The sequence below is a fragment of the Podarcis filfolensis genome, assembly GCF_964270895.1.
Source record: "Podarcis filfolensis genome assembly, chromosome: 15".
Lineage (NCBI taxonomy): Eukaryota > Metazoa > Chordata > Lepidosauria > Squamata > Lacertidae > Podarcis > Podarcis filfolensis.
This window is the reverse complement of record NC_139618.1, coordinates 9,893,569-9,919,512: the sequence shown is the minus strand read 5'-3', so window position 1 is coordinate 9,919,512 and position 25,944 is coordinate 9,893,569. Positions and strand designations below refer to the sequence as shown.

At 44.2% G+C, this 25,944-nt stretch overlaps 1 protein-coding gene across 5 annotated transcripts in view; it reads right to left on the bottom strand.

Annotated features, from left to right (window-relative positions):
* CALN1 (calneuron 1) overlaps positions 1-25,944 on the bottom strand; it is a 137,344-nt gene that overhangs the window by 89,488 nt on the left and 21,912 nt on the right. The window contains exons 1-2 of one of the 5 annotated variants that reach the window (XM_083588004.1): positions 16,849-17,165; positions 11,423-11,631 (exon numbers count right to left, since the gene is read on the bottom strand). In XM_083588004.1, the coding sequence (XP_083444130.1) occupies positions 11,423-11,556 (134 nt within the window). In that variant the 5' untranslated portion in view covers positions 11,557-11,631; positions 16,849-17,165. Of the gene's footprint in view, positions 1-1,032; positions 1,052-2,353; positions 2,455-2,498; positions 3,166-11,422; positions 11,632-16,848; positions 17,166-25,944 lie in introns of those variants that run through there. The other 4 variants (XM_083588003.1, XM_083588005.1, XM_083588006.1 and 1 more) reach the window with 4 other exon arrangements.

The window sequence follows — 25,944 nt, the reverse complement described above, 5'->3', positions numbered from 1 at the left end:
ACTTCTCTAATTTGTCCATTTCTCTAATTTAAGGGGCAACTTTGAATATTTTACTTCTAGCTCCCAAGCGGAGAAGCTATTTGCATTGCCTCCCCACCCCTTTGCATAGATACTGTAGCTCCTAAACTTCCAATAAAATGAGTAGGTATTTGGTATTCCTGCATCTTGGGCAGAAATGCCATTTGTGCAAACAGCTGCAGGCACATCTGTGTGGAAAGCATGAACTCTCTGAATAGAGAGCATGCTCTGCATGCCGAACGCCCTCACTGTCTATGGGTACAAGGATCTACAGTCCCAGGATTTGACTTGAGAGCACAAGAAGAGTCTTGCTGGATCAGGCCAAAGACCCATAGAGTCAGCACCCTGTTCTCACAGTGGCCAACCAGATGCCTTTGGGAAGCCCACAAGCAGGACATGAGCATAACAATCTTCTCTCCATCCTGTGGCTTCCAGCAACTCATATTCAGACACATTGCTGTCTCTGACAGGTAGGAAGCCTGGGACCTTTGAGACAGCCCTGTGGTTTGCCTGCCTGCCAAAACAGCTTGCTTCCTGAACTGTATTTCTGCTGTGTACAGAGACCAGCCATGAATTAAACCTATTTGCCATAAGGAAGAGAAATGAAACCAAGAAGCAAACCTGCAACAGGTCTTGAACCATTGCTCAGAGATAGAGCACCTGTTTTTCCCCCACGTAGAAGGAAGATTCTCTACCATTGAGCTACGACCCTTCCCTAATCTAGAAGGATTAGTAGACTGACTTGCCTGTATAAATGCAGCTGACCTTCCAATGCTCATTTTAAATTGAGTCTGCACTAACCAAGAGCCTTGGAATACCTAATAACAAAGTCTCTGTGTAATGTTCTCTTGGGTCTTTGCATTATGCACAAATTAAGGCCCGTCCAGCTTTAAACACATACATAAATTGACATGCAGCCTGACATCCTGTTGATTACTTAATATTCCACCTTTCCTGCCTATTCTCACACTACACACTTTACCCCCCCCCCAGTTTTCTCCTGAATGGACCTACCTGATGCTTAGCAACTTCGTAGTTATTTTTGGAACCCAACCATCTTTCCCAGGGCGCTCAGCCCTAGTCAAGCAAGGTTTCCATTATGAGAGAAGCCTCAGCTCTCCTGCAGTCCTGCAGAATCTGTGCATCTTGGACAAGGAGGGAAATTTGAGAGGGATGGAAGGGGCGGTAGTGAGTGAGAGAAAGGACAACACTGAGATGTTGTTGTTGTTTTCCTTATGGTCCACCCGATGATCTCCACAGCTGGTTGCCCAGGGAAAACATGCTGGTGTGTGAGGAACGTAAGAACCTGCTTTCTACTGAGTTGGGTCCATCTAGCTTGTTGTGGGTCCATCTGTTTAGTCTGACTGGCAGTGGCTCTCCTGTCCCAGCCCTAGCTGGAACCGCCTGGGGATGAGCATGGACCTTTCTGCAAGCAAAACAGGTGATCTACCACAGAGCCAAGGCCCTAAGCAATTATGTTTTTATTAACTAAACATAAAAGAGAGAGACAGAGGACTACAAGGAGACCACTTTTCCCATACAACCACTCTCACCCTTCCCAAATAAGAAATGAACCCTTCCTGTGACTACTGTCCCTCATTCCTCTGCTAGCATCTTATACCCAGGACACAGTTTTAAGAACAATAATCTCTTTCCAAGGTAGGAATCCGAGGGGTACATTTTTCATGTGACACCTAAGCATTTCCCTGAAGAGCAAAACCTCCCAACGCTAGAAGACGAATGCCAATTATGGAAGGGAGCCTTCTCTTAAACCCAAAGCCCAAGCCACACTAAAGAGAAGGGGGCTCTCTCCCTACTCAGAGGAGACCCATTGAACTCAACAGGCATGGCAAACTTAGGTCCATTCATTTCAAGATGGTCTACTCCAAGTAGGACCAACATGGGAAGCAACCAGGGGGCACTGAAAAGGAATCACATTCCAGATTTTTTATTATTATGATAATCTTGTGGCCCCTTCAGAAGAACCAACAGCTTGCTGTGGCTTCCTTGCTCATGCTGATTTTATGTAAGCATCTTCCACACCACACACGGTAACCAAAACCCACAGAACAGCTCTCACTCTGCTTCCGAGGACGCCGCTCACACCCAGCCCTGGAGGGGAAGAATGTCAGCGGCCACCAACACAGCAGACCCAAGCCGGATCAACTCCATCGCTCCTCCGCCACCCTCTCCAGCGCCTTTTGCTCGCTAACAGGTCTCTCCTCATCAGGATCTCTCCCACCCTCGCCTGTCCTTCAGAAGCAGCTACAGCAGCAGCAGCTGCTGCTGCTGCCCAGAGCCGTCGCGAGCCCCCGAAGCCAACCTGCTCGCTCACCTCCACCGCGGTCCTCGCGTGCCCGAGCGAAAAGCATCGCCGTGCGCTGCGCTCTCTTGGGCACGTTTGGAGAAGGAGCCTTGCGCGCACAGGCGGCGGCGGTGCGCCGAGGAGGAAAAGCAGGGCGGGGGCGGTTGGGTCTTACCTTCCAGGCAGGCGGCTCTGCTGCTCCTACAGGTCTGGATCCCGCCGCCACCTCAGACCTCCCTTCCGTCGTGCTTCCCCCTCTTTCTCCGCGTCTCTCCTTGCCTTCTTTTCTCCGCCGCCCCAGATCTCTCACCCGAGGGAGAGAAAGAAAGAGAACCCGCGCCGGCCCCCCAGGGGGTCTCCAGCAACCTCCGCATAAAACCTCCCTTTTCCGAGGGACAGCAGCAGGGGAGGGAGGGAGGGGGCGCCCAGCTCGCTCCAGCTCAGGTGCGCCCAGCTGGTCCCCACAGGTGCCCGGCCGGTCCCAAACGCGCTGCGCTCCGGGACAAATCTACCCAGCAGGTGGCCATGGCAGACGCCGGCCCCACCCGCTTCCGTGGGGATGGGGGGGGGGGAGCGGCGACGCACCTTTGCCCAACGGCAGCTCAGCCACCCAGCACAAGCTCCTTTCCGTGGAAGCTTGGAAAGGGGGAAAGAAATCCTGTTCTAAACAGCCCACCCACCCCCGGCGTGCGCGCTTTCCAGCTCCTCCTGCCTCGTCTCGCCCACGCTAAAACTCCAGCACGAGAGGAGGAGGAAAAAAAGCAGACGGCTGGTCCTCGTGGTGCCTGGACGCCGGGGTCTCACAGTAACCCGTTCCTTACCAGGCATCAATCACCAACCTTGTCTGTAGATCCCCCCCCCATAACCTCTGCGGAAATGCGAAAAAGGAGGGGAGGGTCGTAGCTCAGTGGTAGGGCATTTGCTTTGCATGCAGAAGGTGCCAGATCCGACCCCTCCCCTCCCCGCATCTCCAGGTAAGACTGAGAATGTCCTCTGTGCTTTGTATGTTATGATTCAAAGACCTAACAATATGATACCCAGAGACGTTGCTATTGAGGTATATTGAGACCCTGTATATGGGGCAAACGCTCAATTGAAAACGCTCAATTGTCAGCTGCATTAGTACTGACAAGTCAGTCCACAAATCCTTCTAGGGAATGGCTGCAGCTCAATGAGTAGAGTATCTACTTTGCATGCAGAAGGTCTCATGTTTGACCCCTGGTGTCTCCAGGTGGGGTGGGAAAGACTCTCTTCCTGAAACCCTGTACAGCCAGTCAGTGTAGGTGATACTGTGCTAGGTAGACAGATGGTCTGACTTTCTCCAAGGCAGCTGCCCGCATTCCAAAGGATTTGAAAGCACACACATACACCAACAAGGAGATTAGTAGTTGCAATCTGATTTCTATTAGTCACTGGGTGCTTCCAGACCATTGCTATGTTGCGGTGTGGTTCAATCACCTCTTGGGAAACCCAAGTCATGCAATTAAAGCTGGTTGCTCTCCCACCTTCCAAAAACCAGTCTGACTTTTTGCAAGATGGAAAGTGATGGGGGAAAGTGTGTGATAATTCTTGCTTGATGCATCTAACCTCCCCACAAACAAATCGGGATCATTCTCAGTAAAGAAGTCATCTAGAGGCAACCTGTATTCCAAGATCCAACATAGAATCATACAATCATAGAGTTGGAAGAGACCACAAGGGCCATCGAGTCCAACCCCCTGCCAAGCAGGAAACACCATCAGAGCACTCCTAACATATGGTTGTCAAGCCTCTGCTTAAAGACCTCCAAAGAGGGAGACTCCACCACACTCCTTGGCAGCAAATTCCACTGTCGAACAGCTCTTACTGTCAGGAAGTTCTTCCTAATGTTTAGGTGGAATCTTCTTTCTTGTAGTTTGGACCCATTGCTCCGTGTCCGCTTCTCTGGAGCAGCAGAAAACAACCTTTCTCCCGCCTCTATGTGACATCCTTTTATATATTTGAACATGGCTATCATATCACCCCTTAACCTCCTCTTCTCCAGGCTAAACATGCCCAGCTCCCTTAGCCGTTCCTCATAAGGCATCATTTCCAGGCCTTTGACCATTTTGGTTGCCCTCCTCTGGACACGTTCCAGTTTGTCAGTGTCGTTCTTGAACTGTGCTGCCCAGAACTGGACACAGTACTCCAGGTGAGGTCTGACCAGAGCAGAATACAGTGGCACTATTACTTCCCTTGATCTAGATGCTATACTCCTATTGATGCAGCCCAGAATTGCATTGGCTTTTTTAGCTGCCGCGTCACACTGTTGGCTCATGTCAAGTTTGTGGTCAACCAAGACTCCTAGATCCTTTTCACATGTAGTGCTCTCAAGCCAGGTGTCACCCATCTTGTATTTGTGCCTCTCATTTTTTTTGCCCAAGTGCAATACTTTACATTTCTCCCTGTTAAAATTCATCTTGTTTGTTTTGGCCCAGTTCTCTAATCTGTCAAGGTCGTTTTGAAGTGTGATCCTGTCCTCTGGGGTGTTAGCCACCCCTCCCAGTTTGGTGTCATCTGCAAATTTGATCAGGATGCCCTTGAGTCCATCATCCAAGTCGTTGATAAAGATGTTGAATAAGACCGGGCCCAAGACAGAACCCTGTGGCACCCCACTAGTCACTCTTCTCCAGGATGAAGAGGAACCATTGATGAGCACCCTTTGGGTTCGGTCAGTCAGCCAGTTACAAATCCACTGAGTGGTAGCATAGTCAAGACCGCATTTTACCAGCTTCTTTACAAGAATATCATGGGGCACCTTGTCAAATGCCTTGCTGAAATCATCTTTCCCGTTGAATGGTATTATCATTTTTGTTCTTATTTGTACTGCTCCTTCTGGAGAATATTCCAGCCAAGCTCATGTCTATTCTTGAAACCAATGCAGAACAAACAATTAAACAAATGGCATACAGTGCAAACCTATGAATGTCTACAACGACTTCATTGACTTCACAGGCTGTTATAATCCAGACTGGAGATACAACTGCAACTGTCCAGGCTCATGGGACAGAGTCTCACAACTAAAATACTTTGCATCACATGCTTAGAAACATAGAAAGCTGACTTACATTGAGGGAGACCATTGGTTCATCTAACTCAGCGTTGTCCACACTGATTGTCTGTGGCTTTCCAAGGTTCCAGGCAAGGAAACTTTCCTAACCACTGAGTGCATTTGTCGACCCTTTACTCATGAGCTAACTCTGGGGTTATTGATCTCTCAGCATTGGAGAACATGGGCACCAAAAAGTCTGTACCTCATTGCTCTTTGGTCTAGGTCCAGACTTTTTGGTGCCCATGTTCTCCAATGCTGAGAGATGGCTCCACCTCGTCCTTTGACAGCTCCACAGGTTCTCCAGCAGGTCTACCACCAGAGGGGCCCTGAAGGGGATTCTCAGCACTGTCTGTCAGAGACCCTACCTGCTCCTGAGGATCTTCGAACTGTGGGGTGTCTGGTTCATCCTTAGAGGATTCCATGTCTGGCACCAGGTTAGCGCCAGGTATGATAGAGGGGAAGTAGAAACTCATTTGGCGTTCAGAAGAATGGCACCCTCTGGGTCACTCTCACTTCATTGAACAATGCAGCTAGTAGTTAAATAATAATTTACAAAATATAACAGCTACCACTTCCATTACTTGTTACAGTAAGCCTCCCATCCATAGACTGCAAATGATTGTTCCACCCAGCCAGGAATATTCCTGAAAATGCTTCTCCACTGCAGCTTGTGATTAGGCCCAGACCCACTTAGTTTCATCAAGCTTGTTGCATAATTTGCTTTCAGACAACACTTTTGGCTCAATAACTTATTCCTGCAATGTGACTAGGAACTAAAGTGATTTAGAAATGGCATGCTGTCCAACATTTCTCAGATGAAAATAGGGGCATTCTATTCTACAGCAGGAAGCTCCTCCTGCATCTGATCTCTGCACACACACAGATGTCATATACACATCTACATCTGTCACCTTGAGCCAATTAAAGCTTCTCCATGAAAACTACCTGATGGGATTATTGTAAAGCAAAAATGTGTGAGGGAAGGGATCATGTACAACATCTTCAGCAGATAAAGGGAATGAAATAAAATTGTAGCTGTAAGTTGCCTTGAGTCCCTCTCAAGGGAAAAGGTGGTATATAATACTAATACTAAAATACTAATACTAATACAGTGGTACCTCGGGTTAAGAACTTAATTGGTTATGGAGGTCCGTTCTTAACCTGAAACTGTTCTTAACCTGAGGTACCACTTTAGCTAATGGGGCCTCCCGCTGCCGCCACGTTGCCGCCGCACAGTGTCTGTTCTCATCCTGAAGCAAAGTTCTTAACCTGAGGTACTATTTCTGGGTTAGTGCAGTCTGTAACCTGAAGCGTCTGTAACCTGAAGAATCTGTAACCCGAGGTACTATGGTACTAATAGTAATGGAAACTGTGAGAATATTCAGGAACATAAATCCTATTGAACTCAGTGGGACCCAGTTCTGAGTAAAAATGCTTCAGATTGCAGTGTAAGGCTGCACAATCTGTACTCAATAACCTGGGAGTAAGCTCCATTGAATACAGTGGGGCTTACTTCTGAGTAGACCAAATAAGGCCCCGTTTACAATAAAGGAATCAGCACTCCAAGCGTTTCCTAAGAAATGGCTGGCTGCCGAAGCATTTCAATTAAAGAATTTAAAGTGGATTGGTGATGTTTTCCTTCAAAGTTATTGGAAGGGCTTTGTATGCCATCATACCATTTCCTTCATTTGGTGCAGGAATTTCATTTTCAGTATAAACAGGACTCCATTTTTGCACCTACACACACACACACACACACACACACACACCCCTTTTAATTGTTCTCCAAGATGTGGAGGGGATGAAAAAGGAAAAATGGGACATTCCTGGATCAAAACAGAAACTGAGATGGCTTCTATATTTCTGGGACTATCCCTGAGAAATCAGAACACTTGGAGGGTCTGAAATGGTTCTGTACATGGCAGAGCTGCTCCCTTGCTGGATGGAGGGCAGGATCAGTTCTGGGCAAGGCCAGCAGAGAAGATCTGATTAGTTTCAGTTTTGTATACAGTTGGGTAGCAGCAACTGCTACCCAACTGTTACACTGCTAAGTAAAGTTTGTTCCTTCTAATCCAGTCAAATACTAGAATTTTACCACCAGGAGATTGATAAATTTGATAGTGTAAGAACCACACACATAATGATTATTATTATTTTTTTTAAAATCCCCAGGATCTGGCCTGAGTAAATGGGAATGATCACCTGGCTGAAATCAAAACAAGGTGATTAATGCATGTAAATTGGGAGTGTGATAAATAAAACTTTATTCTCCCCTCCTTCTGTTTTTCTGTGTCTAATGCGAGATTAGACACAGGGAAACAGCTACATTCCAGGACACCAGTTGGGCACATGTCGAGCTGGTTTCTCTTTGAAAACACACACAGAACATAATGTCTTTCTGGCAGCCTACTGGAAACCGAATCATTGTTTGAGATGTGGGATCAACCAGCATATCTTTTTGAAACAGTTTGATTTTGATAAGCATGGGAGAGGTCTGCACCGGCTGCAAGATTTGGTCTACACCCTGATTCAAGGCTTCAGAAACCAGTCCACCTTGATTTGTGGCATTTCATAGACTGCCCAGTTTGGCTTGGGGTCCATCTGATCCTGCTTTGTCTCTCTCCCAGCTCTTCACAATTATGATGCCTTTCCCTGCATAACATTTCCCCCTTTTTGATAGAATACAGTGGTACTTCGGGTTAAGAACTTAATTCATTTTGGAGGTCCGTTCTTAACCCAAAACTGTTCTTAACCTGAAGCACCACTTTAGCTAATGGGGTCTCCTGCTGCTGCCATGCCGCCGGAGCATGATTTCTGTTCTTATCCTGAAGTAAAGTTCTTGACCTGAAGAACTATTTCTGGGTTAGCGTAGTCTGTAACCTGAAGCGTCTGTAACCCGAGGTACCGCTGTATTAAATTTGCAGTCACACTAGCCTCTCAAGGAACAAACCCTGGCAAATTAATGGCAGATAGACCCAGGGTCTTTTGTGCTGGGCACCATTAAAGTTGATTCTTAAGTGGGAAGAACAATTAATACTACACAGAAAGCAAATCCTATCATCACCATCATAGAATCATAGAATCATAGAATCAGAGTTGGAAGAGACCACAAGGGCCATCGAGTCCAACCCCCTGCCAAGCAGGAAACACCATCAGAGCACTCCTGACATATGGTTGTCAAGCCTCTGCTTAAAGACCTCCAAAGAAGGAGACTCCACCACACTCCTTGGCAGCAAATTCCACTGTCGAACAGCTCTTACTGTCAGGAAGTTCTTCCTAATGTTTAGGTGGAATCTTCTTTCTTGTAGTTTGGATCCATTGCTCCGTGTCCGCTTCTCTGGAGCAGCAGAAAACAACCTTTCTCCATCCTCTCTGTGACATCCTTTTATATATTTGAACATGGCTATCATATCACCCCTTAATCTCCTCTTCTCCAGGCTAAACATGCCCAGCTCCCTTAGCCGTTCCTCATAAGGCATCGTTTCCAGGCCTTTGACCATTTTGGTTGCCCTCCTCTGGACACGTTCCAGTTTGTCAATGTCCTTCTTGAACTGTGGTGCCCAGAACTGGACACAGTACTCCAGGTGAGGTCTGACCAGAGCAGAATACAGTGGCACTATTACTTCCCTTGATCTAGATGCTATACTCCTATTGATGCAGCCCAGAATTGCATTGGCTTTTTTAGCTGCCGTGTCACACTGTTGGCTCATGTCAAGTTTGTGGTCAACCAAGACATCATCCCCCCCCCCCGTTATTTCCCACATAAAATCCAAAACATCTGCAAATGTAACATCAAAATAGGATAAAATCACTGCCACTGATTTTGAGCTTGACCTGTTGCTCACAATGAAGCTTTGCTTCTGCATTCTCCCCTCCCTGTCCTTAAGCTTGGAGACATATGTTCTGCTTTTGCAAAGCTGCTTTGTCCCCAGAGCTCTAGGATTGGTTGATTCTTGGTAAATCATTCCCTCTGATACAAGCCAGACCTGTCAGTTGCGAAGCAGCTCTGCCTCCCACTCTCCTGATCATAGAACTAGAGACATAAGTTCTGATTTTGCCAAGTTGGTGGTTTTTTTTGGGGGGGGGGGGTTGAATTAAAAGGTTTTTTTTTTTAACTTTCCAGGTAAAATTGTTCTCTCTGATTGCAAGTTTGACCTGTCAGTCACAATGGAGCCCTCCCTGTACCCTCTCCCCCACTTGGCTCATGGTTTGCTCTTTCCCCCCATCAACCCACCCTGGAGCCATGACTTTATGGTAAGCTTAAAGGTATTACCTTCTCTTTCAACCGATGCTTGTTTGCAGCATTTTTATTTTTATTTTTTGAAACCTGGATCACCGAGGAATCACAAAGCACTTCAGAAATCAATTTATGTTGCCTTCTACAGATGCCACTTTACCCGTCATAAATGCGTGGTTCTTCTGAATGCCCTCCTTGCCCTCCAACTCAAGAGTCATCCTAATATGTTGCACACTCCATGTCTTACACCATCATGTAGGAAGCAGTACAATAAAACAGTCACCTCTGTGCACCGATATATATCCTCTGTATATCAGTATGTTGACACCAGTTTCCAGCCCCTCTCATTCTAAAGACAACCGAAAAAACAAGCTTGTTCCATCTTCCATGCATGACAGCCCTTTAGATATTAGATGATGGCTATCATCTCTCAGTCTCTTATCCAAGCTAAACATACTGTATATTTATCACACAAGATTCTGCTCAGTGTTCTGACACTGAAGAAGTCTTGACAAGTGATTACAGAAGATGGGGACTTCTTGGTGGCAGCACCTTAGCTGTGAAGCTCCCCCTAAGGATAGTTTGGACTTCATTGATGGCTTTTATGGGCAATCACAACATTTTTAAAAATCATAAATCTTTTAATGGTATGTATGACTCTGTGGTCTGTTTTAATTTTGTTGAGTTTCATAGTAGTTTTAATATTCTCCTTTTTTATTTTCACAACACTGTAACAGTTGTGAACTACACTGGAGCCTCTTATGGGTCAGGAAGGAAACAGAAAGATCTGAAAACCAATATGCTAACAAATTAAGAAATTTAAAAGATATGCAAAACTGGGAATTCCCAATGGAACACGTTTGCTTTGGAAATCACAATGGATCCTTCTAAGGAAAGATACCTCATAGATTGCATATTTAGTTTCAAGGCTGGACTTGTTTTGATTGAGCATCACATGATCATTCTGAGCTGCTGAATAGCTTATCTCATATCTATTGGGGTTTTCTCTCTGTGTAGATTTTGTTTTAGTGAATTATTTATTTCATTCATTCATAATACTTGCACAATGTCCTGTGCAGTGTATCAGTAATTAGTCATTGCTCATCCCTGCTCCTTTGCACTCACCTAAATGCTCTCTCCCACTTGGCTGTATGGAAAAGAATGTACAGGGTACCTTCTGGTTGCAGATGAGAATACTGCTCGTTGAGAGTATTGTTGCCTGTTCTCTGAGGTCTTGCAGAGAGTCTCTGTTAGTGGCCTCCTATGTCTCAGACAGTTCATAACAGCTAGAAGCTGTGCATTCAGTGTTCTGGGCCTAAGCCTGTGGAACTCCCTCCCAACTGAAATAAGACAGAAACCCTCCTTGCTGAGCAGCAGGTGTATGACTAAGACACTCTCGCTCCAGCAAGCATTTTAAGTAAGTGATAATTTTGTTGTTATTTTATTGTCTCATTTTCTGCAGATTGTTTTTATGTGCACCAATTAGAAATGCACATAATTAAGCAGTATACAAATGCCTTAAATAAATAATAATGATGATGCCTTTTTCAGCAGGAGTCAAGGAAGTCAGAACCATGGACAGCTCACTTTGGCCCTGCTGGCTGGAACAAGCAGGCAGGCAGGCGAGGGCTGGCTGGTGACACACTGAGGTTGTGGGAGACAGTATCCCATTTGCCCCAATGGACTAGCCTCCACTGCCTTTTTTGCTTTGTCCCCCTATAGAATGATTTGCTTCCGGGGGGCGGGTTATCATTAGAAAATCAAGAAAGAGAAAACAAATCATGAAACTAACCAGTTGGAAAATTCCAGCTCTCTGTTTCTCTGCAAACAGTCTTCCAGTATCCTCTCATTGGAAGTGGGAGAGTCTTCCCTTTGGTCCTCCTCTGGTTTGGGCTGACCCTCTCCATGTTGTGCTGTCAGCCTCATTGGGCAGAAGAAAGGTGGCTGTTCCCGGGAGAAGCTCAAGTGTTTCAGGACAACATCAAAGGCAGCAATGCGACTCTGAAAGAAATGAGACTGGAAGTTAACTGCACAGCTTGCACCAGTTTATAGTTTATTTAAAATAAACTATTTCCCCCTTATTATTCATGCTGCCCTCCTTCTCCACCCCTTCCTTTACAAAACAACAACAATTAATTTCTTCGCAATAGCAGGACGAGAGCGAACCACTGCAACTGTGCAGCAGATGTTTGGAGAGTCATAAAAGCTCAATGCTACCAGAGTATATTTGTTTGTAAATGGCCCGCATTTATGGATATGGCCTCAGCTATTTACAAGTCATAAGGAATTATTGCTGGAATGGCATTTTATTTGCTTGCTTTGTAAATGTCACATTTGGAGAGGTCGCTCCAGCCAGGGCTTCATTACAGCAGAAGTTGGTGCTGAAATTTGGAACCGGGGGAGCCTTAGGAATGCTGCATTTCCCAGGCTTCCCAAAAACTACTACCCACAGTAGTAGTTCAGCATTAAAGAGGAAGCCTTATTGCTGCTGCTGCTGCTCCATACTTTGGGTACGTACCTTTCTTTATACACTTTGCTTTGTATATTCTGTTTTATTATACAACGTGTATGCGGGTAGCTCAATTCTGTTATTACTCATTGGTTGTATGCATTGTATTGTATTTTCAGCTGATGAAGACTATCACGAAACAGTAGTATCATTCCTGTGATGGCCTAGGATTCGAACTCAGAGGCTGAACCTGAGGAATCCCAGCCTGCACAGGAGTCCCCGCCTCCAGAACCAGCTGAGCTGGGGCTGGGGCCTGAGCCTGAAGGGTCCTCACCTGTGCTGGATCCTCAGGTGCAGGCACCAGCTGAGACTGCTCTGGCTCCTGAGGTGATGGAGGACCCATTGCCTGCAGGTGCTCCACGCTCAGCCCCGTCAGGGGAAGCTGAGGTTGCCTCTGGGTCTGGTAACCCTCCAGCCTCTTCTGAGCTGCAGAGGCTCAGGGCAGAGAGACGGAGGGAACTAAGTTCCCGCAGGAGGAGTGCTTGCCTCCAGGCCAGGAGAGGCGACTCACCTGTGGACCGGGGCTGCCCTATGCCTCGGGGCAGATAAAAGCCAGCCAGCCCCAGTCCCAGGTTGCGGGAGCAACATTGTTGGTAGCCTGTTCCTGCCTGACCCTGCCCTGCTCTTCTGCCAGAATTCCTGACCCCACCCAACTCCCTGCCTTGGACCCAGCTTCAGCTTTGACGGACAGCCTCCATACCACACCCTTGACCTCGGACTGGACTCAGACCTCGCTGCACGGTTTAACCTCGGGACCAGCACAATTCCAGAAACACTGTCCTTGAGACTTTTGGGACATCTTCCATTGAAACTTTTCAAAAACTATTGAGAAAACTTTTGAGACATTTTCTGTTAAAACCTTTGAATAACCATTGTGAGGCTGACCTCTGGTGCCTATCTTGAACGTTCTGTGCCACTAGTCTGTTACATTGTATATATGAACTCTAATAGATTTATTTCTACCTTTTGAATGATATCATTATTCTATTATATATGCTTTCACAGTTATTAGCCTACGTGGTGTGTCTATATTTCTGTGACTGCTCCATGCTTAACAGAAGATTCTGTTGAATCCCAAATGCCTCTGTGAAAGATTATAGGCAATGAACGAATGTAACGACTCTTTATCACTGTGTGCCCCCTCCAGCAACTATTATCCTTTGGTAGGGACAAGAGAGAAATCCACTTTGGTTCATATTTAAATGTGAATCTACCTAATTCCCACTTCCTGAAAGAATACTCAAGCTGAAACACAGACATCCTTCAATATTCGTGCTGGTCCAAATTTTGCAATGAGATTCTCCAGCCAAGTAATATGAAAGTGCATTTTAAAAGTACCTGTATTCATGAAGACAAGGTACAAAAATACATTATTTTGGGGGGAAACTGCTTTGCAAAAATATGTATATTTAAATTGCTTATAAAAATGTGCAGATTAGGAGATATTTGCACTAACATGTTAATGAACATCCATGAGGACTATGCATTGGTACATTGCCTCTGAACCTGGAGAGAACTAGACTTGATTTCTTTATTTGTTAACTTTATATCTCGCCTTTCCTCCCAAAGGAACCAATGGCAGCAAACAACTAGTGATGGAAACAATAAAAAGCCATTAAAAACAATTCCAATATAGAGGCAAGCTGAGAAAGATCTTGGCTTAAAAGACTCCTTAAAAGAAGAAGGTCTTCAACAGATGATGAAAAGAAAACAGAGATGGCACCTGCCTAATACCCAAGCGGAGGGAATTCCAACTATCCAACTATCCACAACACCAAAGGTCTGATTTCTACATTGTGCTAAAAAGGAACGAAAGAAACTCCTGATAAGATGGTGTCTGCAAGAGGCCCTCATATGCAGGGCACAGTGATTGACTGGGTATATGACAGGTAAGATTATTTTTCAAGCATCCTGGTCCAAATTTGTATAGACCTATCAATTTGTATAGACCTATCAATAAAGATGGTTGGATGAACATTCCTTCATGACATTGGGGCCCTTGGGTGCTCAACAAGAGCACTAAGATAAAATATTTCCCTGGCTGCACCACCTCCAAGTTGTATCCAGGGAAGAGGATTTTTATTATTACCATTATTATTATTATTATTATTATTATTATTATTATTATTATTATCATCATCATCATCATCATCATCATCATCATCATTATTCCTTTCCCATTTAAAGGCTAACCAACCCAATTCACATTTTCTGAAGCAATGCACAAACCAAACCACAACCTTTCTTCAAAATTTGTGCTTCTCTGAATTTTTCAAAACAGTTCGTCAGCGGCATAATACATATAAAAAGACATAGACTGCTGGAAAGTGTGTATATCATACAAATGACAAAAATGCATTATATTAAGGAAAATTGCTTTGCAAAAATGGTGGGTATTGGGGAAAATTGCATGTAAGTGTGTATATATTGAGAGAAATTCACACTCAGATGCTGATGAATTTTCATGAGGAGCTCTTTAAAAAAAACACAAACTACATGTGGAAATGTGGAGAACTGTATGACTGGGAAAATGATAAATTTCTATGCAGAGTTTCCCAAAAGTCAAAAGCAAGGATTCCTGCAAAAACGGTGCTGGAAGAGTACTTCACCCCATGGGACCAGCGAAACTAAATGTCTGACTTCTAGTTGTGGCCAGTTATGTCTCTGTAACATGGGACAAAAACTAATGGTGCTACTCTGGATAATCTCAGTGATCAAGTCGGGATATGAAGGCTGAAGTGGTCCTTGAGGGATCTTGGTTCAGGTTGCTCAGGGCTTTATATATCAACACAAGAATCTTGAACCTGTCCTGGTAGGATATAGTCAGCCAGTGCAGATGTTTTAGCAGAGGTGTCATGTGTCGCCATCGGCAGTCTAGCTGCTGCATTCTGCACCAGTTGGAGCTTCAAGACCAGGCTCAAGGGCTTCCCCACATAGAGCACATTACAGTAGTCCAGCCGTGACGGGATTGTAACGCCTGTCACTTGGCAGCAGTCACTACACCAAGGAGGGGAGAGGAAGGATGCAGGCCCAGTCCATTGGTGCTGCAAACTGACTGGCATCTTTCGTTTACCCTCTCCTTGAACTTTTCCATCCCAGCTGGTCATTAGAACAGCTTGCAACTCAGAACGTGAAGCTGAGTTTGCTTATTTCCTCCTCCCTCCTCAAACCACTTCCCTTTTGTGTTGTGCATGTTTCAAGGAAAAAAACAATGCTGTCCAGGGTTGTAAAGACTGCAGAGAGAATAATTGGGTGCACTCTTCCCACCGTGGATCATGCTTCCAGGTGCCATAAGAAAGCTGCAGAGATAGCGCAGGATAGTACACACCCCGGAAATGATCTCTTTCAGCTTCTGCCTTCTGGAAGAAGGCACAGGGTTATAAAGACTAGGACTAACCTCCTGAGAAACAGTTTCTACCCAAATGCGATTTTGGTTTTAAACGCAGTGTAAGGAGTCTCTATGGGAGTATATTGTATTTAAAAATGGGGTACCAGAGTTTTTAGGGGGCTAACCAGGTTGGGATAGCAGGCTTATTGGGTTTTGAATGTTTTATGTAGATTTTTCCATTTTGTTGTTCTGTATGGGACAATAACAATAAAGATTATCATATCGTATTATTATATTGTAAACATGAACTGCTTTTTGTGCTCTGGGAAGAGTGACTGAAGAGTGTGACAAACACACTCCTGTAGCCCAGTGACCTTGATCACACATGCACAGTTCACAAGTGTCTCGGCCTCAGCCCAGTATACCTGAAGGAGCGTCTCCACCCCCATTGTTCTGCCCGGACACTGAGGGCCTTCTGGCGGTTCCCTCATTTCGAGAAGCAAAGCTACAGGGAACCAGGCAGAGGGCCTTCTCAGTAGTGGTGCCCGCCCTGTGGAACACCCTCCCACCAGATGTCAAAGAGATAAACAACTACCTGACATTCAGAAGACATCTTAAGGCAGTCCTGTTCAGGGAAGTTTTTAATGTATGACATATTAGTGTATTTTTGGTATTTGTGGAAGCTGCCCAGAGTGGCTGGGGAAATCCAGCCAGATGGGCGGGGTACAAATAATAAATTATTATTATTATTATTATTATTATTATTATTATTATTATTATTATTAGTGTCTTATTGAGGTGTGTGCATACAACTAGTGTTTGCTGTCAGTGCAAGGTTTTCCACTTGTGGGACATTCTCCCTTCTTCCCCCACCCACTGCATGCCCCCTCCCCAAATCTTGGGGTTCCAGCAACCCTCCAGAGCAGAAGGGGGCATGAGGGAAGGAAAACAGGGCAATCCTACTCCCAGGACACTTTACTCAGTGCTACTTTGGATACAACCCACAGTTTTTGTTCTTCTGCATACTGCAGGATTCACCAAAACATGCTGACACCTTTCTCCTGCTTCATAGTGACCTCACTATGGCTCTAATACTATTTTTGAAAGAAGAGGACATAGAAGTGAACAGTCGCTTCCTATCAAAAAGACAGAGGCTAAAACAAAACTTCGTAAGTCACCAAACTGGCGTTCAGGGAAGAAATGCATCTGTTCAGACTTTATAACTACGAGCTCTCCTAACTACAAGCAAACCCACCACCAGGCACACACATTTTATAATACAGAGACTTCCTCCACAAAGCATTTTTTTAAAAAAACCATACACACGAGAAAAGGAAACTTAAATATTCTCTTTAAAAGTAGAAGACCGTATTATAGATACCTTTCAAATCCTGTTATCGCAAAGAAAGGATTTAGACCTCTTTTCTCCTAGTGAAATCGCTTTCACAGAACCATGCTGTCTGCTTCCAAAAGCAATTCATGTAAGGCAAACTTTAGGATGACTATACCTGCACTCATTTGCTCACCTGAACCTACTGTAGCCAGCCCAGAGGTCTAGAATTTTTATCAATTTATCACCAGTTGACTCTTTTTTTTTTTTTTTTAAGGAGGAGGAGGGAGGAAACAGGCGATGATCTCTACAATGCTTTTCTTGTTTAAGAACTGACTCTCTCTCCCCTCCCCCAACCCCGAAGCAGTGTCGCATGAAACTGTTCGGAAGCTGGACTGGGTTACACAGTGAACCAAGCCAAAAGCTAAATCAGCATTTCTTCAGCCTTACATTCTTTCAACGGCAATTAATTAGAATCTTCTACTGCTTAAGAGCTGGGAATGAGTCTTGCTAAATCACTAGAGCGGCTAGTCGAATGAGGAGTGGTTGAAAGAGCCTGGGTATGATATGCTGCAGCACAGAGAAAGATCAGGGGAGGCATGGTTGGTCTTCGGTGTTAGGACAACTACCACCCAGTTGATAACATTTCCTTCACTGGTAAGGTGATTGAGAGGACGGTTGCCAGAGAGTGTCAGGCAAACCTGGGGGAAGCTTCTTGTGGTTTCACTTAGAGGTTCTGCTACCGTCAAGTGATATATGCATTTTGTTAAATAAATCAAATACAGTGGTACCTTGGGTTAAGAACTTAATTCGTTCTGGAGGTCCGTTATTAACCTGAAACTGTTCTTAACCTGAGGTACCACTTCAGCTAATGGGGCCTCCTGCTGCCGCCGTGCCATCGCCATGCGATTTCTGTTCTCATTCTGAAGCAAAGTTCTTAACCTGAGGTACTATTTCTGGGTTAGCGGAGTCTGTAACCTGAAGCATCTGTAACCTGAAGTGTCTGTAACCTGAAGCGTCTGTAACCTGAGGTACCACTGTACAGTGGATGCTTGGGTTGTGAATGTGATCCGTGCGGGATGCACATTCACAACCCGCCGTGTTTGCAACCTGCAACGGCGCGTCTGTGCATGCACAGGTTGCGATTTGGTGCTTCTGCACATGCCCAACTGCTGAAACCCAGAAGTAACCTGTTCCGGTACTTCTGGGTTTCGGCAGTCCGTAACCCAAAAAAAACGCAACCTGAAGTGTTTGTAACCCGAGGTATGACTGTAAAACTGATTATCTAGACCAGTGTTTCCCAAACTGGGGTCTTCAGCTGTTTTGGGACTACAACTCCCATCATCCTTAGTTAGCAGGACCAGTGGTCAAGGATGATGGGAACTGTAGTCCAAAAACAGCTGGAGACCCATGTTTCTGATCTAGACCCATCTCAATCTAGCTTCATAAGAGGAGACTGCTGGATCAGGCCAAGGGCCCATCAAGCCTGGTATCCTGTTCTCAATGTCCAGATGCCTATGAGAAGCCCGCAAGCAGAACGCGAGCACAGGCACATGCTCCTCTCCTGCCGCTTTCCAGCAACTGATGTTCAGACCTGTGGCACTGAAACAGCCTTAGCCACCTTGATTGATTACTTTTATCGGGAGAAGTTCAAGGGGAGTGTAAACAAATAATATTTAGATTTTCTAGATATTGTCGTCCCCCCCATTTAATTTATTTTTACTCGACACTGGAAACAAATTTCCCAGCACCCTCTGAAAGAGAATGTGATGCTCAGGCTGATAAGTATGTGGAGAAGCAATGAGATACCATGTGAATTTTGCATTAATTTTACTCTCTGGTCTTTCTGTTTGGAACATCTGTGTTTTGCCTGTGCTCAGAACCCAACGCTATTGGTACTTAACCTGCTGGGCAGCTCCCTTGCCTTCTCAGAGGGCCAGAATGGGACATTGGCTCATGGCTTATGTTCTTCACCGCTAACAATTGTCCTACATGTTCCAACACATTTTCCTTTCACGCCATGTTATGGAAATAGATCCAATTTTAGGACTATTAGAGAGTTCTGAATCGCTGAACATGAAGGCCCTGAATTCTCCAAAGGGACTGTGCCTGGAACAGCTGTTGATTCTCGTTTTAGTGGTATTTGGAAGCTGACGCTGCTAATAAAGCTTGAAATTGCCCTAGTTTAGTCACATCATTGAGCAGATGTGAAATTCCCTTAACACGAAGTCGAGCATGAAAAAGGTGGAGAGGGGATTCAAAGCAGGAGGAAAACGCCTGGCTCACAGGCACTCACTTGTCGCTTCAACATGGGTAAAGACCTTCCTCTCCAAAGTATGTCCCACTGTGACTGTGTACAGAATGTCTTATAGTGGATTTACAAGCAGTATGGTGACAAGGTTCAGGTGTAAGAAGTAAGGAGCCAGAGACCTGTGCTGTTTCCAGAAACAGGAAGGCTCAAGGAGGAGACCTTACTCTGGTATCCTGGACCAAACCCCAACCATAACTGCTGGAACCAAGATGAACCAAGATGATAAAGGGTCTGGAAATCAAGTCTTACGATGGACTGTTGAGGGAGTTTGGTATGCTTAATCTGAAGAAGAGAAGACAGAGAAGCGATATGATAGCCATCTTCAGTTATCTGAAGATATGTCAATTATCTGAAGGCATGGAGCAAGCTTGTTTTCTGCTGCTCCAGAGGGGAGGACCCAAACCAATGCATTAAAATGACATGAAATGAGATTCTTCATCACTTTCTGATGGCAAGAGCTGTTTGACAGTGGAATGGACCACCTCAGAAAATGGTGGACTCTTCTTCATTGGATGGCCCTCTGCCAATGATTCTTTAGCTTTGATTCCTGCATTGCTGAGAGTTGGACAAGATGACCCTTTGGATTCCTTCTGACCCTACAGTCTTATGTTTCTATGATGATGTTTCAGAGACAACTTGCAGTCAAAGAGACCCAGAGTCCCCAGGCGCCCTTACTCTTGCGTAGGGATGAGTGAATCTGTTCATTTCCATTTCTCTTTTATATAGTCTTACGTCTAGTACTCCACACTTCCACACCAGTTTGTGATTTGTTTATTTTAATGTCCCCATTAAAATGCATCAGCATTTTAGTGAGAATTTTTCCTAATCCATGCATGTTTGTATGCGATTTCCCCCAGTGTCTACTACATCTTTGCAAAGCAATTTCCCCTATTAAAATACGGCAGGATAGCAGTGAAAGCCCATTGATGTGACAGTTATATATCAAAGAAGCATTGAAGAAAGATGGCAGGTGCAATTCTGCTGTGAAAACTATTGTGCTAGTTTTCCTGATTATAATGCCAGCACTTCTGTCCCACTTTCTAATGTCCCTTCCACATGGCAGTACTTGTTGTGCTATGGAACGGTGGCCTTTTGATCAATATACGACCACGTGATGCTAAATTGTAAGCAGTGGGAAAGAATTGTATGGCACCATACAGCCCCACATTTTGTTGTGTGAAATTACAGTGCAGAATTCACACACACCCGATTTTCTGACTTAACGAGGTTGCAAATTGATTTTTTCCAGAAACAATTAACAAGGAAATGCATGCTAAACATCTGGTAAATTCCACTAGACTTCCAGAAGTAGCTTTTATGTCCTGTTAAAGGTCGCATAAAACATGGAAATTAAGATGTAAGGAAACACTGGAAAGATGGAGTAAATTGCCTTCTGAATGCAGCCAGAGAAATTGCAAGAGAAGCAAAATGAAATATTAACAATAAATATGCTGTTAAGCTCCCAGAGTCTCTGTTTCCAGGGAGTACCAATGACGAAGTATAGAAACCAGAGGTGGCAAGAGATTGTGTGTTAGAGCAAAATGACAATTAAAAAAAGAAAGAAAAGCAAAACGCTGCGAGTCGCCAGAGTGTGTCATTCCCTCGGAAGTACTTAGATAACTCAAGTATGAAATTGTTGGTTTTTAAAATAAAATATCTAAGTATATCATAAGAAATCAAAAGGGACCTTGCAGAAGTCCTGGAGACTGCAGAGCAATCAGCTGTCATCCCAGGTAAAACTGCCAGAAGGGGCTGTTGCACCATAATTGTTATTCAACATACAGAAGAATAATCCATGCTGAGGATGAATTCGGCATGAATTCACCAGGCTTTTATAATTCTTTGAGAATGTGGAACAAACATGTAGATGTGCAGCTGTTGGGTAGAAATGGTATAATCAATCATTTACCAGCTCTGAAGACGGCTTTCATATCACCTCTTAATCAGACTCAATCCATCCAGCGTGGTCTGGAGCCAACCCCCCACCCCCCACTGCCCATATTATCGGTAGAAATTGCTTCCATTAATCTGATTTGGGGCCTTTGTCACACAACTGCAGTGTCAGATAAGATTCTGCAAAGGAAGACTCTGAAGATCTTGTGGGTATATGACGTACGCAGTCATTTATCTTTGGGAAGCTTTCAACCTACCTTATGTGTTTCAATACTTATTATTTTTTATTAATTACATTTATTTATTATTTATATACAGTGGTACCTTGGTTTTCGAGCATCTCAGAAGCCGAATGTTTTGGTTTTCAAACACCGAAAACCCAGAAGTAAATGCTTCTGTTTTCGAAAACACCTCAGAAGTTGAACGGCTTCTGCTGGGTTTTTCCCCCTTCAATTTTCTCCATTGATTTTGGAGACCGTCCTTTGCAGCTCGGTTGTCGAACCTTTCGGAAGTCAAACTGTCTTCTGGAATGGATTACGTCTGACAACCGAGGTACCACTGTATTAAATTTACATGTCACCCTTCCTCTGAAGATCACAGGGCACTTTACAGCATAAAAATACAAACTGAGAACACAAAATACATGAAAAACAAACACAAACCAACCAACCAATAACCCCACCTCCCAGAAACACCTATAAAATGCCATAGATGGTTTAATCTACCAAAGGTCTGCTTATAGAAGAGCATTTTTGCCTGGTGCCTAAAGCTATGGAATGAAGGTGTCAAGCAAGCCTCTCTGGTGAGAGCATTCCACAAATGGGGAGACACTACCAAAAAAGCCCATTCTCATGTTGTCACCCTCTGGACCTCTTGTGGAGGGGGCACATGAATAAGGGCCTCCGATGATGTTCACAGGTCCAAATCAGTTTTGTTACATTTACAATATTATGATTTTGAACAACAACTCTATGCTAAATCATTTTTATTGATTTTTCCAATTTTTTACCAAATAAGCCACATTAAAACAAATTTAATACATTTTTTCCAAAAACTGGATTCCCACACTCTGTTCCTGATGTGTCCAGAGGTTCTTTTTGTTGCTGCATTATTTCCCTAGTTATTTCTAATTCACATTTTTTAAACTTATTATCTTTAACCATCAGCCCTGCACGTACAATATTTAACATTTACAATATCTCCAAGTAAGGTTAGTCAACTGATTATCGGTCCACAATGAATCAATAATTTTCATTTCTAAAATACTTTCCCTTCATTCTGCGTGTATGGAAGCCTAATAGTTCACATTCACTAGATGTATAGCAACTGTATGAATGAGAAAGACTAAGTGAAGGAAACATCATTCTTTGGAAGATAAAATGGCATTTCACAGGAGTGCTCTGCCCATTTGTCCAGAGGCACCCAAAGGTTTGAATATGGTGGGTTGTGGTCACATAGCCTTATAACCCAGCAGAATGTATGCAATCAAGGCTTCTGCCTAGTTGCCATTAAGGATGGGAGAGAAATTTGATTCAGTTCACATGTAAAGGCGAACATTTAATTTGCACTTACTGAAAGAAGTGAAGTCAGACTCTGTCATCCTTTGAAATATCTAACCAATACCTTGATTTTGCAATGCAGTTCCCCATCCAAGTATATACAGTATCTCCAGTCAACATTGTTTTAAACTACTTAAGAGTCATTTGTTTTTCAAGCATTATATAAAATTTGCTCAATAAAGCAACAATAATGAGCACAAGGGTGCATACACTGGTGTAAAATGCACATATAGTGTAAAATGTGTATAAGTGAAAATAACATACACATATGCAGTGCTTTTTCTGGGGGGGATGCAGGGGTATGAGTACCCCTAAACATTTTGTGAATCTAACAGAAGAAACTAACCTTTTTAAAATTAAAAAAAAAATAGTTTCTCCTCCAGCATGGTGAATCATCATTTTCATTGCGACCCCTGATGGCGTCTTCATTTCCTTTCCCGGTGTTTCATGAGTCCCAGACGGAAGCGAGCATTTAATGTGTGAAGCAGTGTGGAATGTGGATGTATGGTGTTTTACTGGTGAAAGTTTGGCCTCAATATGAGTAGGAGAATTGCTAACTCTTTTTCATCAGAGGAATCAGGAAGATGTTAGTGCTCACAGCCTCATGTGAATGTGGAAGTTACTGTGATCTGTCAGCTGTGTAATATGAGGTAAGGCATGTTCTTTGTACTTTTGTCCCTTTACTGTATTTATTTTCCCCAATTTTGAATTATAAAATGGTGATTTTCTTGAGTCAGAGTGAGGGTACCCCTAAACATTTTTTTTAAATAAAAGAAGCACTGCACATATGCTTTATATTTGTGGGATTTGTTTTCTTTTGCAAAAATGTGTATATTAGACAAAATTGCATTCAAATGTAGATATTAGGAGCAATGCATGCTAAAATGTTGATGAACTTTTATGAGACCTTTAAAAAAAACAATTCACAAACTGATGTGGAAATGAGGATAACTGAATTTAAAGAGTGGGGAAATGAGAAACTAAAACCAACATACTCTACCATCCCTAATTGTTGTGTAAGAAAGCCCATAGCAGAATATGAGAACTCTGGAGACAGAGCCATTTTGGGGTGGAAACCTCTACAGCTCCCCAAGAACAAGTGTGGCAATTCCACCAGCTTCTGCCTCCCTGCCTCCCTTTGTGCCACTATGCTTGCCACCTAGCTAGACGCAGCAACTATCTTTGGAAACAATAACATGTGTGCATGTGTGGTATGATTGAAAGCTCTTGAACAGATGGAATTAACTGAGATCTCTGGTGCTCTGTATCTCTCCCCTCCAATCCCAGGTTGCATTCATGACGCTTTTTCATCCTTCTCCATCCTTCTCCACAACTCCCAGATCAGACACGTCTGTTGTGAGGTGTGATGAACGACACATTTTGCTTAAAGATGTTCTACCGTTTCATGAGCATTTTTAATTCATAAGTCTAATTTAAACTGTCAGCCGTCAGGCTGATACATAGGATTCGTTTGATATATACTCCTAATTCAGTGCAAAATATTGTGACTATAAAGAATAAATCTATGACATCTCATTCCGATCTTTTTTTGTTGTGCCTAGGCAAATACCTTAGCTTTCAAACAAGGCCAGGTTACCAAATAGGCAGAGCAGGCACCAGCCTATGGGCCCCACACCTTTTAGGGGGCCTGCCCCTTGGTTTATTAAAATTGTTGGCTGGTAGAATCAAAAACAAATTAGGAGAATTTGCGAGGGGGTTTCCTGAGATTTCGACTGCCTAGGGGCCTCCGCAGGGTTTAATCCGGCACTGCTTTCAAATATGGTGTGATAATGTGAAGGTTTTTCCACTGGCAGAGGAATGGGGGGCAGGGGGGAGCACACTGCTCCCAGCACCATTGGGGAGGGGGTACCATCGCGGCCACACCCCCGGAAACGTGCCACATACCCCCCCCACCGCGCTGGGTGCCATGCCCCCGCAAGCGGCGTGCCACACCACTGGGACATGTGCCAGCCACGCCCCCATCTGCTCTCCGCCCCCGGTGCAAGAGCATGCAGCTTCGCCACTGGGTTTTCATCCCCCCCAACTGAGTCTGCTATTTGCCCTGTTTAAAAAAATGTGCACCTGCAAGTGTCATTTGCATAACAGGATATGAGTAACCTGCAGGATCAGGCCAGTGGGCTATTTGGTCCAACATCCTGGTCTTGAAGTGGCCAACCTGATGCCATTGTGGGATGCCAAAAACATTTGCTGGGGGGTGGGAAGGGTGAAATCTGGGAAGTCGGGCATTTTGAGTCCTCATCTCATCTATCTTGGCCATATTTCATGTTTAGACAGAATCTCAATTGCAACCATGCACACAATGTTTACGAAGGCATATCTATTCTGTTCTAATTTAGGAAACGTTTGACTCTCACAGTAAACAACAGCAGCAAGATACCTCGGTCCCTGCGATTTCCCCAGTCAGGAGCATGGTCTGTGTGCCATCTGTTCCATACTCTTTCTCCCCCCTAAGCTTTACATGACATCCTCAATGAATTATAGCTCAGAACATTTTGAAAATGTTCCAAAGCCCCATATCAATTAAGATGTAAGAGCCGATAATAAACATGAGACCCTGGGGTCATCCTCCATTAAAACCCTAGAAATACTAGCTTCCTGATTTAAGCACTTCAAAAGAAGAAATAATTTTAGAAACTGGTTAGAACTTCCAACACATGACTCAAACAGCACACAAATTATTATTATTTTAAGCCATGTTCCCAAGCTCCATTTTAATTTATTTGCCCAGGTCGATTTTAATTTTTCTGTCAGGTGAGGATGTCTCAATACCCACCCACCTTCCAGCCAATTCCTTTTTGTCACTCAGATTATATGAGCACAGAATGCAGAGTTTAATTAAAGAGAACAAAAGACCTAATTTATAGCCATGGCTGATTTTGAAAATGACTATAATCCTCAGCATTCTCAGAATCCACGGTAAATAAAAGTCAGGCCCCTGTAATCTAAATAGATCTATCCATCTGCCAAGCTACTTCAGCCTCAGATTTAACAGAAGAAATGGAGTTGCGTTTTGTGATGTTGAAATTAAAGACCCTGACAACATTCAGAAAAAGTCATCTGGGAACCGCACAAAGCCTAGCTCAAGTGTGGGGCCTACTTTTAAATTCCTGGAATTCCCAAGCCGCATAGTATTTGAACCCTAAAATCACCCTTCCCCATGGGCCCTCATCTTACGCGGGTGGCACTGTGGTCCAAACCACTGAGTCTCTTGGGCTTGCTGATCAGAAGGTCAGCTGTTTGAATCCCTGCAATGGAGTGAGCTCCCATTGCTCTGTCCCAGCTCCTGCCAACCCAGCAGTTCGAAAGCACGCCAGTTCAAGTAGATAAATAGGTACCGCTGCGGTGGGAAGGTAAATGGCATTT